The sequence below is a fragment of the Zootermopsis nevadensis genome, unplaced genomic scaffold (assembly GCF_977971745.1).
Source record: "Zootermopsis nevadensis isolate Lab colony 2312 unplaced genomic scaffold, Znev_1.0 Znev_ptg000013l, whole genome shotgun sequence".
Taxonomy (NCBI): Eukaryota; Metazoa; Arthropoda; class Insecta; order Blattodea; family Termopsidae; genus Zootermopsis; species Zootermopsis nevadensis.
In genome coordinates this window covers 15,585,128-15,599,677 of record NW_028259145.1, presented here as the reverse complement: position 1 = coordinate 15,599,677, position 14,550 = coordinate 15,585,128, and the positions used below count along the sequence as shown (strand labels likewise).

At 39.4% G+C, this 14,550-nt stretch overlaps 1 protein-coding gene across 7 annotated transcripts in view; it reads left to right on the top strand.

Annotated features, from left to right (window-relative positions):
• The window catches only part of LOC110836901 (allatostatin-A receptor), a 164,224-nt gene that overhangs the window by 15,148 nt on the left and 134,526 nt on the right, over positions 1-14,550 (top strand). For 6 of the 7 annotated variants that reach the window (XM_087348906.1, XM_087348905.1, XM_087348904.1 and 3 more), the window contains exons 3-6: positions 605-874; positions 2,388-2,579; positions 3,916-4,113; positions 6,106-8,490. In XM_087348906.1, coding sequence (XP_087205032.1) covers positions 605-874; positions 2,388-2,579; positions 3,916-4,113; positions 6,106-6,453 — 1,008 coding nt within the window. In that variant the 3' untranslated portion in view covers positions 6,454-8,490. Of the gene's footprint in view, positions 1-604; positions 875-2,387; positions 2,580-3,915; positions 4,114-6,105; positions 8,491-14,550 lie in introns of those variants that run through there. The other variant, XR_015535175.1, reaches the window with a different exon arrangement.

Here is a 14,550-nt window from a genome sequence, read left to right as displayed (position 1 = left end):
TTATAACTTGTGTTGGGCAAGGCCGTGGTCTAGGCAACACGGAGTTTTCCTCCGTGGCATCCCAACAATTACTCCATTCACACACAGAAGAAGGCAATGGCAAACCACTTCTGGATCATCTGCCAAGAACGTATATGAACAGGTCCCAGTCCGAGAAAAGGACGGAAGGATCCTGTTCATATGGACCGGTCGTCAGACAGAACACTAAATAAATAATAAAACAAAACAAGACGATGGCACAGTTTATTGCATGTATCCTCTTGCAAATATCCATTAGGGGAGGCACGAACATACATGGTTGGATCAGAAGAGTGAACAACATAGGGGCCAAGACGGGTTCAAAAATGGGGTGCACGTCAGAGGAAAAACACGAAAATCTCGGGGCACGTGTTTTCTGTAGGGGTGTTCGACTGCAAGGTTTTCATAACATTTTGTAATCAAACACGAGTAAGCTAATGACGTTATTCTAGCACTGGCGCGGTGTTGACTCGTCGGCAGATGCCAGAGTTTCAGATAAAAACTGTGCCAAAACCCAGATCAACATCACCACCGTGAAAACCTCAAATCTCATACGTGTAGGCTAATTAATGTTTTGTCGTTTCAGGTGGTGCTGGTAGTCGCGGCGAACCAGCAGATGCGGAGTACTACCAACCTACTTATCATCAACCTGGCCGTCGCTGACCTCCTGTTCATCGTCTTCTGCGTCCCTTTCACCGCCACCGACTACATGTTACCGTTCTGGCCGTTCGGAGATATATGGTGCAAGATTGTGCAATATCTCATCGTAGTTACGGCATACGCTAGTGTCTACACGCTCGTTCTTATGTCACTTGATCGATTCTTGGCTGTAGTTCATCCCATCACTTCCATGTCGGTGAGTACTCCATCTCCTGTGACTTGCTTTGAATCCCTTCAGAACAGACAGTGACGTCCTAAATTGTGTCATTCACGAATTTATGGTGTGTCAATATCGAGGCTAAGAAGTTTACACAGCTGCTTCCAACGTAACGATTCAACACAATCAAGGACTTCATCAGATTAAGCTCTTTGCGTGTTCTGTTTACAAAGATTAAAACTGTTTCTAGATATTTCTGTCGCATGTCTCAGGCGTCCTCTACCATTCTGGTGTGAAAAACACCTTATGGGCATTTTCTATCTGTCTATCGCGTCTTCCAGTCGAAATAGTGCTGTCGTCAGTGGTTTTTAAGAACTACATTTTGTGTCATATAACAAATCGAAACCTTCTCAACGGATTTTTATTAAATTTAACCCGAAGGTTATGTCATGGGACCTAGTCCAAACACGCACTTTTTAATTTTCTACAATCAGTAATTTTATCGTGATGAATGTTCAAACTTGTGAGGTGTAGAATCCTCTACGGCTTGTGAAATTATCGCCTGTGTTGCCATCGGTCAGTGGAAACATGAAAATTTTATTAAATCCGTCGCAAACGGTCAAAGAACGCCTCTCTAACTTTTGTGTACTTTGGAGAACACACATTTCCAAAGTTGGTGACATTTCAGGATCTCAGAGTTGTGAATATGAAGATGATTTTCTTCTCGGATGTTGTACCGTGCAATCGGTCATCTTAATTTCGTTGTCCCATTTATATCGATCTCAGTTCCATCAGTACAGTGACTTGGCTATGAGCTGGAATATTGGCGTTCGATTCCCGGCCGTGCAGGCTGCTTCTCCTTGCCATAACGTCCTGACCGGTTCTGGGGTTTACCCAGCCTCCAACTCATTGGGTACAGAGATCTTTTTCTCGGGATAAGGCGGTCAGGGCACGAACGTAACTACTCAGCCCATTTACTGACGAGGTCAGGCATGCGCGTAGTTTATTTCCAGTGAACCATACGCCTGCATGGAGTGGTGCTTAGGCAAGCACAAGGTACACATTCAGCTTCACGATGTTCCAGAAAATGCAGACCTACTTTTGAAATAATGCGTTCTGTTAGATTGTTTATCAAGAAATAAAAATGCATTAACCATTTGAGGCCATTATTTGGAGCACAAACTGTAACAGTAAAAGATCCATTGTTTTACGTTTGCTGTCTGTCAATGTGCATACCGCGGGCATAAATTTTATTAAAAAGTATTTCTTCTTGTCAGTCGCATACTGACCTGGGGAGACAAGATATCATTGTCTTCATAGGCTGTCACAATAATTACTAAAAGAAATTCGCTTGGCATGGAAATGTCATATTTATATAAACTGAATGAACTCTGTTCTGAAAAGTGTAGGTGTGCGCTGAACAGAAGATATTAGGTCTAAAATTCGAAGAATGTTTTCCACTGGCTGCTTCACAGCTATTTCCTATTTTGACGTTAGAATCGAGCCTCGTTGTCGAGTATTTAAAGCTAAAAAGCCCCGTATTTTTGTTCAGATACGCACAGAACGCAACGCCATAACCGCCATCGTAGTGACGTGGGTAGTGATCCTACTTGCGTCTGTACCAGTGTACCTTAGTCACGGTGAAGTAACATACACGTATTCGTCCGCTGAGCACACCGCCTGTGTGTTCCTGGAGGCTGATCCCATCAACAGACCTGACGGATACCACAAACTCTTATTCCAGGTACGTCATAACATTCTATTTTAGTTTATTATTTCAATAGATGCTATGTCTCAAGATGCTCAAACTTATAGGCCAGCAGGTCGCATTGAAAGATTGCACGTGGGACGGAGCATTCAAATATCTCTGCCGTACCAACCAAAATTTGACGAATGGATTAGCACAAGACATTTCTGAATTTGTTTACAACATATCGTAAACAACCTTGGAAGTTAAACGAACTGGAAACCACAGTCCTAATATATATATATATATATATATATATATATATATATATATATATATCATGTCTCATTATTATAATAAGTACAACGGAATTTAATCCCGAACTTTGAAAACAATACGTTCTCTTCAGAAACGAGAACACTGCCATCCAATAAAACTTTCTTCTTCAAAACATGAGTGTCTTTATTTCCCCTGAAGTTTGAAAGCTAAGCACAAGAAATTCTGAACATTTTCACTCATTAATCTAGCTTCAGGGAAATAATTCTGAGAAAGATGAATATATACAGGCAGCCTGGAGTTCGCTGTGCATGCAGCCTGGGGACAGCTGAGCACAGACAAGCAGCGAACATTCGAAGTTGGAGGAATATAAAATTGTGTTCTCCTCCTCTGTCTGTACTAATAATGTTCAAGAAGTTCTAACAAGCAAATGTAATTTTTAAGAAACCGTCATGACGCTCAAATTTAGCCTAATGAATGGCCTTGAGAATTATACTTATTCCAGTCTATTTCTGATTTCGGCTTAATGTAGCCAAAAAATTTTTTTTTTTTTAGATTTATGACCGCACGATTTTGGGTCGTCTGAACCTTGGTATTGTGGGTTCAAACACCACGTGACCCAGATAACTCTTATTTCTTGTGTTGTATACGTTGTTTGTAGAATATGAATGCAAATGAGCGCATGATGGGGATATCGCGTGTGTAGGTCCGCGTGTTTCATCTCGGAAAATTACTTGGTGGATCTCGATTGAACTTTGGAAATAGAATCTTTACTCAATTTGTCGGGAAACTGCAATGTTACTTCATTGGTATGTTACATGAAGCTCAGATCAAAATAAATAGACTTTATAAAGAAAGACCATCATAAAAAATGCATGCATGAGAAAAATTGACCCATAGACCTCAGTAATATGACCGTCTTCTGGGATTTTGCACAATGTGGTTAGGAAATCGCCCGATGATGGAGGCAGTAAGTAACTCTGAAACGTCGGTAAACGTCAACCAGACCACATGGCGCAACATCCCCGAAGTGACTCAGCAAGCATGCCTTTAAACTACGGAAACGAAGCTTTTAATTGGTAGTACAACTCGAGAGATGTGTGTTTCCTGAGTACAGAGCATCTTCTTCGCCACGTCGTACGCCACACCCCTGGCGCTCATCTGTGGCTTGTACCTGTGGCTGCTAGTGCGACTGTGGCGCGGGGCGGCACCAGGGGGCCACGTGTCGGCAGAAAGTCGCAGGGGCAAGAGGAGAGTCACCCGCATGGTCGTCGTCGTGGTCGCCATTTTTGCCGTCTGCTGGTTCCCGATACAGGTGCGACCTCGGAAAGCAAATACTCGGCAGAACGAGTAGAATCAGGTTATCTCTTCGAAGGTGAAGGTCAGCAGTGACAAACACCAGCAAAAGCAGGTTTGAAAAAGTAGTTCACAGTGAGGAGAGGGGGATTATTAGGTCTGTGGACGGCTATTGTGACGATGTTTTCGTAACTGCCAGTACAAAACTTGCTCCCGCGAAATTTACGCGTTTGATATGCAACTCTGACTTGCGCGTTTTGCACATTTACGTAACGAATACACGGCCACAAATTAAATAAGCAATAATATGTTCCACACAGTGATTTAAGCTCTACAAGCTTTTTCTAATCTGACTCTTCGACCAAACTGAAGAAACAATGAAGCTTACATGTAAACTGTAATTTTCATGTACCATTAAAATGAGTGCCTTCTCGGATGTAGAGCCGTGTAGTCTGGTAGATATTGATCAACGATTCCGAGGACCTTGCTGCCTCAATCATCACTCATATCCTGACGGTGGAGGCGGTAAAGTCCTCTGCAACGTCGTACACGGCGCAGCATCCGAGACGACAGTCATCTTCATACTTGTCGCCGTGAGAACTACCAAGTGGTCATTATCAGGAAGTTTCCCCAACAAAATTCGATGTGCATTTCTTCTCTATCCAATCCTAGCCACAAGCCCAGCTAATGGCAGAAATCTAGAGAATACTATTCCAACGCTAGGCGTGAATAAATAGTAGGATTGCTCGTTTTGAAGTAATATATAGGTGTGAATATACACCCACATACATAAAATGTATAGTTATAAGTCTGTATTTGTTGTGTATGACTGCCCAAGTTCTCAGTAAAGGCGCTAGTGCTGCTTCCATTTGGAAGTTTTTAGAAGTACCTCTAAAGGATGTAAAAGTACGAAAGGAAAGAGTGAATTTCAACGGGTCATTTCTACTAGTATTATAACTACTGGTTTATTTCATGCTTCGTAGTTTAACATACTTTCTTGAACACTTTGTTTTCGGACATTTATAACTGATGCTTTTACCTCAAATTAAGAGATCGTATTTCACAGTCGTGTAGAAGAATTGTTTTAAACAACCGTCGAGACGGTTTGTATATTGAACTTTGCCCGCACAAATCTCTTCTGTTCACACGCAATAAGTGTGCTCCTGGAGTAATGTATTTCAGTGCCACTAACCACAACACACTTTTAACGTCAGCGGAAAATTCAGGGTGTGGAACTCCAGATTAAAACTACGACTGGTCTGGGCCCAACTTTCCACAAACAATGAAGAAATAAAGTAGGCTGGAGTTTATGGAACGGGTGGATAATTTACACGAGATGAAACGTCTTGTTTAGCAAACCACTATTGGTCTATGGCTATTGGTTATGAAGATTCCTAACAGCCAAAACATGCCGTAAATATATTAAAAACGTGGTGGGCTTGAACAACGTACTCTGTTTGCATTCATAGCAAACAGTCTCTCAGAACCGAATGCTGAGGCTGTTTGTGAGCTGCGTGATAAAACACTCAATATACAGTCTCGTTTTTATATTACTGGCAGTACGACAGAGTAAACAAAGGCTATAGTTTGTTATTATGGTGCTAAAGCGTTCCAATCGACTGTCAGAGAAGCAGAATTCAGGAACACGTTGCTATATAATCACATTGTAAACATCTTATTCAAGCCTGTTCAAATAAAGTACGATACGAATTTGCAGTTTACCATGTGGGACTCTAGGCAACGCGAACTACATAAATTTTCTTGGAAAACCTGCAACCTCGGCGAAAATAGTATAATATTAATCTGAACCTTGCAGAAGTGGCGTTGGTGTGTCAGGATTCAGACTGAGTCCAGCCACGGACCTTGTGAATATGATACGAACTTCGGGTTTCGTAAAAGTCGGGGAATCCCTTGACCAGTTGAGCTTTTGTCGGCTTTTGAAGACAAATCTGCTCTACGTGGTCGTGATTTCGTAGCCTAATTTAAAACTTGCGACGTTGTGTGTTTACAGCTGATCCTGGTACTGAAGAGTGCCGACAAGTACGAGATCACCAACATAAGTGTTATGATACAGATCGTGAGTCACGTGTTGGCATACATGAATTCCTGCGTTAATCCAATTCTGTACGCCTTTCTTTCGGATCACTTCCGCAAAGCGTTCAGGAAAGTCATCAACTGCGGAAGCGCGCCGAATGCTCAGACCGGCCCCCGGTATCACCGAACCTCCACCTTGCAGCAGGCCCAAGCGAACGGACGTGGACCCAACAACGAGTGTTGTGAAAATGACAACAAGAGCGCGCTTCTGAACGCCAGCAAGACGACTCGCGTGAACGGGAGCAGCAACAGAGACATCTTGTGAGACACAAGGGAAACCAACATCGCTACCATTTCGACGTCGGTGATATGAACGTACACTAGAAACTACGGTGTTCACAGATAATTTGTGAAACCAGCAGTGTATATGGAAACTAATCATCGGTGACGTACAGTTTCGTGTTGGTTTGTTGTTCGACCCATATTCCCCAACAGTGACTTGTGACCTCTGATTTCATTCTTACAATTACCTGGTGCTCACGATTGAACAAATCAACTTTTTTAACAAAGGTCAATGACGTCTACACTTTTCTTACCTTTCTCCTCCACCTGCACACCCACTGCTGTGCAAAATTCTGGTACCTTCCGTTGCTCATATAATGGAAACCAATGAACTTTGTACCTTCAGTCATTTTAAGTAACTACGGTGCTCAAACACTTGCGACAAAAAAGTGCTCATATATCTGTGACATTACCCACTTAATGTAACCTACAAACATACTCGTTTAATGGTGTTCTGTGACAATGTTACGCCGGAAACATCTGTTTGCGTTAAAGAAACAAATTGACACCAAGAGCGTTCGTACTTGTGCTGTGTAGTATAAAGTAAACTTTCCTTGCATTTCTGTTAACGTGAATTAAACTATTCACATAGGATCTTGAATGAGTTTGCTAAATCTCAAGTATCATTTGCGGCATCATGTAATTACACGAAGAGTTGACTGAAGTAATTATCTGAATAACAATAAGAGGACATGTACTTGATGAGAAAGTAATTTTGTACGCGTAGATAACATCAGCGAAACCAAAGAAGAAGAAATGGGCTATATATCGATTGTGTTAGTGAACAGTACTCATTATAATATAACTTCCATTAAACAACAGCTATCCATTAGTGACATGGTTTGTCGGCTAATGGATATCAAACAGCGATCAACGACGTGTACGCGTATTTGAAAATCTCTCTTCTTACTCAACCACTGAAATATATGCATTTTCGACTAGTGTCTACTTACAGAAGACAAAGTGTGTATTCCACAGAGGAATATGATTGATTGTGCTGTTTATAAAATTCGCATCTAATTTTATGGCTCTTTATTCGGGATGCAAGACCAAAGTTTACAGACGTTTAATCTTCCGGAAGATGATGAAATAGTGACATTTATGGCAAGAATGAATTATCAACTGGCGAACAGCAAGCTTTTAACATCCTTCATCAAAGTATGCATTAAGGTAGGTAATTATGTGTTCTACTGTTGTATAATTAGTTAATACACTTGTTCGTTATCATGGTGGGAAACGTAAGGTGTCACCAAATGGAAGATGAAAATAGAACTGAAATGCACAAAGACGCCATCTTTGATCGTAACGTTAAGTTTTAATTAATTAATACTGTACTGAATGTTTATCCAAATAATCCAGAATCAATTTACGCAATTTATTATTCATGTTTATCGAAGTAAGTTAAAACATCAGTTAATGCAACTTTTTCGCAAATATACTTGCTATAAGCTGAAAAACTTTACTTTGCTAATCCACATAGCAGTCGTTAAAATTGTCCGATACAAATGTAGATCGAAATGGTTCGACAGTTTTCATGAAAATATCCAATATTGAATTCAATTAAAATCGGATTATCCGTTTTCGAATTGACACATGCGTAAGGCGGAAGGTGATCTGATTTTTCTGTATGTCACAGCTGCGGATGAATTTGCCTTCTTTCCCCGACTCACAACTGTCTCGTCACATTTACAAACCAATAGAAAGTATTCCATAATAAGAGTCTTTAAAACTGAATTAAACAAACAAAAATCCGCTGTTATAACCGAAGTAGATGGAACACAATCAGGTTTTTCAATTTCTGTGAATATTTTATTAGGAAAGAATTTTACATTTCCTCGCTGTGACCGAATGACAAGGATGTCAAACAAGACATTCAGACATTTCTACACCCACCAGCCAACATAATTACTCTACGTTGATATTCATTTCCACATGACAATATTTTATTTGCATTTTAGTACCTGTAATCATACAATTTAATTTTTGAAGCAACATTAAATAAACTTCTTTGTTATTTAAACTTGAGTTTTCGTTACTTATTACTTTTGTGCATCTTCTCCTTTCATTTGCATTATCGTCATCATCATTATGACTATACTCAAGACGAAAAAGCTTGTGAATATTCAGTTCACTATTGCTTATCTTCCCATCTCATAACAAAATCCGAAGTATTTAATGAACAAAAATAATTTGTGTGGATACGTAAAACGTAGTCTCTCACCTTAAAACAATAAAACAACGTAAATCGAAAATGTTTCAGAACTGGGTGATGGGGAAGTCACGTGGACCTAAGTGTGAGAAAGTTAACAAGCAGTCAGAGGAATATAAAATATGACGATCTTCGTAATATATTTTCTTCGCAAATATTATAAGGATTATTAAATCAAGGAGGGTTATAGTGGCGGGACATGCAGTACGCATGGGGAGATAATAAATTCCTTAAAAAATTTAGTCGGAAAACCTAAAGGATACAATCAAATAGGTGTTTTCTGAATGCAGACTAAATTTGAAGGATTCACGATAGAGTCCAGTGCAAAGGATATCATGAACGTGGTTCCGGGACATTGTGTAATAAGTCGCATAACAGAGAACCTGAGGTGTTTAACATCTGAAAACATGTTTCATGAGCAAGTTAAATTCAGTGACTAAACTACGCGCCTCTAGAAATGTTCTCCATTTGAGAATTCGAATTCTTATAGCTATTACATAGGCACAGTGAACTTGTAAATATGGCCTAAAAACAAAGTGATCTCAAAATCTTAAAACGTGTTTGTACGTAATGAATTGAAAAGTGAGAGGCAAAAGTTACCGTGGCCTATTTAAAGACACAATTCGACATTTTGCTGAAACTGTATCACGGAAACGCCAATCAGATTAGTCAGGACGTGGCTAGTATTTGAAGTTTATTTATTTGTTTATGGTTTGTTTAACGACGTTTTTAGTAGCTCAGACTATGTAGTGTCGAGGGATTCGAAGTGGACACACAATTAATCCGGGTGAGACGCCTTACGTCTCTTCACTGAGCTCCTCCTGAGGAGCTAGGAAGTGAAGAGCTGCAAGATTCCGGAAAGATTTCCTCAGAGATTACTTTTTTCCTGTCTTTCCGACATAAACCTTTTCTCTTCTTTACTGGCTGCCTTTAGACATTGGAGAGATTTGTTTGAACACTCTGTCAACAAATCCTATTCATCACTACCGATGATTACAAAATATCCTTACTTGTATAGATAATGGACCTTAGGGTACCATGAAAGAATAAATTTTCTTTACTAGCTCAGTAACTATTAGTTTTTCTTGACGGATTTTGCTCCTTGTAGGTAGTTATGAAAGCAGTTTATAAGTAGAGGGATGCCCTTATTTCTTATACCGACAAACATTCGTAAAGAAGATAAAACAGACGGAGTAAGTAATCAAACAATGCCCGTAGTGTTCTCCAGTTGCATGTGCAGATCCTTGAGATCGCCCTGAAGAGTTCTGGAAGAGAGCAGTATCTGTTCTTCGTGCCATGTGGTATTAATTACCAGACGCTGGTATTTCATCACTTGTCAAAGATAAAGGAACATTCATCTGCTACCGAACACATGTCTGGAATTCGTTGCTTCAGCCGTCCTCATCTGAATTAAAGTTACGCAATTTCTGTCTATCGAAGTTGGTACATACCTAACATAAACCAAGGTCTGAGCTCAAGTACCATAAACTTAAAACAATACAACGTCTCTTTCGAATGATTAACTACCTGCCTTAAAAGTAAAAGAAAATACTTTGGAATTACTTCTATATTTACGAGTGGCATCTGTTTTTAACTATGGGTGACAGTCGCAAACCCAATTTCTGCCATGTGTTACAGTGTTTGTCGTGCATGTAGGCTGCTCAAACACGTTTCCTGGGGTCTCGGGTTCGATTCCCGGCGGTGCCCGAATTTATAACTTGTGTTGGGCAAGGCCGTGGTCTAGGCAACACGGAGTTTTCCTCCGTGGCATCCCAACAATTACTCCATTCACACACAGAAGAAGGCAATGGCAAACCACTTCTGGATCATCTGCCAAGAACGTATATGAACAGGTTCCAGTCCGAGAAAAGGATGGAAGGATCCTGTTCATATGGACCTGTCGTCAGACAGAAAACTAAATAATAATAAAAAAATTGATTTACAAAAGACGTACGAACATTCGTAATTTATGTCCTTCCAGTATTTGAAGAGACTAATTTTCATACCCACACAGACAAATGGCAGAATTTTTTCAGTTTTTCATTTATTTATTTGCATGTAGTCCACTGATCTTCAACATTTTAGAAAGCCGATGTGATGAAAATAGTTAACGAACTGAATAATAAGCATTTTCAGTATTTTTTCTTTGCCATAACTCACCATGAACCTGAAGTCTACTCTTCACTGTTGTTTCCAAGTAGTTTAAATGTAAAAGAAATCAGGTGATATTTTACATGGGTCTGCATGATGTCGCAGTCATTGCTGATTTTTAAGGCATGCTCACGTATTTACTAGTTTTATGTTCACACACACACACACACACGCCCACCTCCAGACAAATTTATTTATTGACCTCAACGTAATGACCGAATGGGGGGGGGGGGGAGCACTCCTGCTTCGTATTCGGGAGATTCCTGGTTCAAATATCGGACAGGAGAATAACTATCCGGAGATTTTTGTGTGATTTTACTCAGTCCCTCCAGACAATTACCGGACTGGTACCTTGTGTTAGGCCGCTACCAGTTACTTCCATATCAAATTAATTATTCATTAATTAGCCCATAGTTTGACTCTATGTAGTCTCTGCTATTGAAAACATCGTTAAAAAGTCACAAATAAAAAATAGATTTACTGGTCTGAGGAAATTTTATACGTTATTCTTTATTGTATTTAGGCCTGTATCCCCCCCAATAGCACAGCATAAACAATTAATTTATTTAGGTCATTGAGTTCTAGCTTTTCCGAATTCTCTTAGACTTACCTGATGTATTATTGTCACTTCGATCAATATTATTCACAAAGTACTACTATTATTGGTTTAATGTTACTTTAGAATTACATTTCAGCAAATGTTAAAGTAACGGATAACAATTCAGCAAAATGTAAATCCGAGCCTAACGAACTCATTTTATAAGAAATGCGTAGAAAACAGAAAATTAATTTGTGATGGTAATACAAATATATTTTCTCGGAACTGTTTACAATACTTAATAGTGTATTCCATTTTGAAAAATATTATTCTAGGATGATCCGAGTATAAACAAGACAGGGAATCTTTTGTTGCGTATGGCAAATGCTGGAAAACGCAGTTCCCTTGACAACTGCTCTCAATCCGAATGAAATGGTCATCAAACAACTGATTTTCTGTCACTGCACTAAAAGTCGATACTCAGTAACTTCCCTCTCCTTCCATATCAAATTCTTGTTCTCCATAGCGCAACGTTAATATGAAAGGTTGGTTGGAGTGCAGACCTATAGATTTACAATAGGCTTGAAGTTGAAATGCCATCTACACAAGAGTCGTATTATGCTTTTGGTGTTACATTGACACTATATATTGCTGCCTGATCTGCATAAGCGTCTTTAAACAAACAGCGAACAAACTTCCGTTAATCGGTGACGCGTTTCGACATGTCAATTTGAGGCTGTTTATAGCCTATTATTTACCCAAAGTAAATACGAAATTAATTACAGTTATACCTACACAAATGAAAACGTTTTTTTAATGTACCGTCAGTGGCCTAACGTGGGAGTCTGTATAAGATAGTAGTTTATTCCGTCGTACTTCTAAAATTCATTCTGCATGCCCATTATTTATTCCTCTTTGTCAAACTGCAGGCCTATTCGAAATTCGGACTCCGATAATTATTTTAAAGTCTACTCGATTGCATTGGTTGCCACTACTGTACATTAACTTAACACATCTAGTTATACATGTGCAGTAAGACTTCCTGTATGGGGGATCGGTCCAAAGTAATTTTCATTAAAATAAATAATTCAGGATAAATAATGTAGCGGAAATCTAACTTGCGATCAAGGCCTTTCTCCCATCGCAGAGTGCGGCGTGTGGTATCGACATAACAAACAGGCCTAAAAACCAATTCAATTGTACAAAGTGCTCCTTGAGAAACAAATAGTCGTTCAACTGGTCAATAAATTTCCCTCCTTTAACAACCGCGTGGGAATTCAGGTTCTCACGGAAGTAAGCATGAAGATATTATGGGATACTGTGTCATGTAGTCGTGTAGAATTCGGCTGGCGTTTCAGCGGTGCTTACTCATCAGGACGATCCCTGATGATGGAGGCAGCAAGTGCCACTAAAACGTTGGTAAAATTCTACCTCGCTACACAACTCTACATTTTAGAACACAGCCATCTGGTCCTTAAAATTTTAGTAGTTGAAGCTCCGCGCTCGGTGGAGGTTCGCAGGTTTTATTTATTGGACTAACTGAACAATTTATGGGCAAGTTTCAAAATTATATTAAACTGAAGTTGGGGCATTGTAGAGAAGTTCCTCGTCACGCACGAGCTTTAATTAAAACCGGTGATTCTAATGATAATGAAAGCCAATGACGCTGTTGATGAACAACAGAAGAGACAAAGAATGCCAGCAAGCAACGCAGCCGCCAGTGGAAACGCCCGGTTTGCCTACAGGTATAAGGCAGTTAAAATTTCAAATGTAATTTATTCGGTCATCAGGATTTGTGATAGTCATCCTAAAGGCAAAGAAATTAAAATACTTCATTGTATAACTAAGTAATTTCCCTTCGACCACCGATGTGTAGCTTATCCTCTTAGGATAATTATAAATTCTATTACCTCGGTAACCTGTTTGACGCTGTGTATATTTCAGACGGCGACTAAGTTTTGGTTTTAACTGCATAAATTTTATTCAAGGAAACTCCGCGTTTGGATGCCAAGATCAAAAATAAACAAAGTACATTAACTTCAATGAAACACACGTCTAAAATTAAATGTAGACACTGTCTGGCACGAGGTTAAAATTATTCTAAATATCAATTCTTCTAGGAAGTCTGAGTACCTAAATTAATCCACATTCGCGTTTAATCCTGATACCCGTTACAATCAAAATGACTGACATCTTGACTGTTCATATATTTCAATTAAAGGAGCACTATCTTATAAGTTACATTTAATACTTCTTTAATTTTGCACAAAACTCTTATATTTAACAGGGAATAAAATCCACGAGCTATTAACTCAGGTTTTTCTGCAACTTCTCTTTAATCCCGACGGCTTCCGACCAAACAACACTATCATCATTATTATCATCATAATTAATCATTATTATGGTGCAAAGTCCTTGAGAAGCTTACAGTCGCTCAGTTGGACAAGATATTACACTCAACTTATAGAACTTAAATATTCATTGTTGTGTTTACTACAGCCCGCCACTGAATCTTATTCTGAACCACTTGAATCCAGTCTGTGCTACATCCTCCCGGCATATATTTAACATATATTTTAATATTATTCCCTCATCTTCAGCCAGGTTTTTCAAATAATCTCTCAGCCCTACGCTTCAGAGGCATTTTATCAGTACTATTTAATTTTACTTATATAATTATACTCACAGTTCAATCCATATATTGAAAGAGCAGTGTTAAATAGAATTATGGCCTGCACAGAAATTCCTTCGGATCAAGCGACTTTGTTGATGCGCGATCACTGAGTTCCGAGCAGCGGACATCAGTGTCACTCGTGACCCAGCTGAATTGAATTGCAAGCCGTCAGCCGTAGCATCCTTAACATCGACTACGTGAAATCCGATAAATCCAAATGGAATTCGCATTAAGTATCTCTCCGAAACAAAACATATGAATCGGTTCCTACAGAGTTCATGAATCTTGAGCCGCTCGAACACTGGGATCGTGGGTTCGTGGGTTAGATTCCCACTCGAGGAATGACACAAGTGCGCGTTTCTCAGTGTTTTGACTTGCGAAGTGCGGACTCCGTCAAGCAGACTTATTAAATATTTGAAATAATGAACAGTTTTAATTCTGAAGGTAATTCTGAATGGGGACAAATTTAAGTTTGGTAATTCAAACCACTCTGTCACGGTAACAGCCA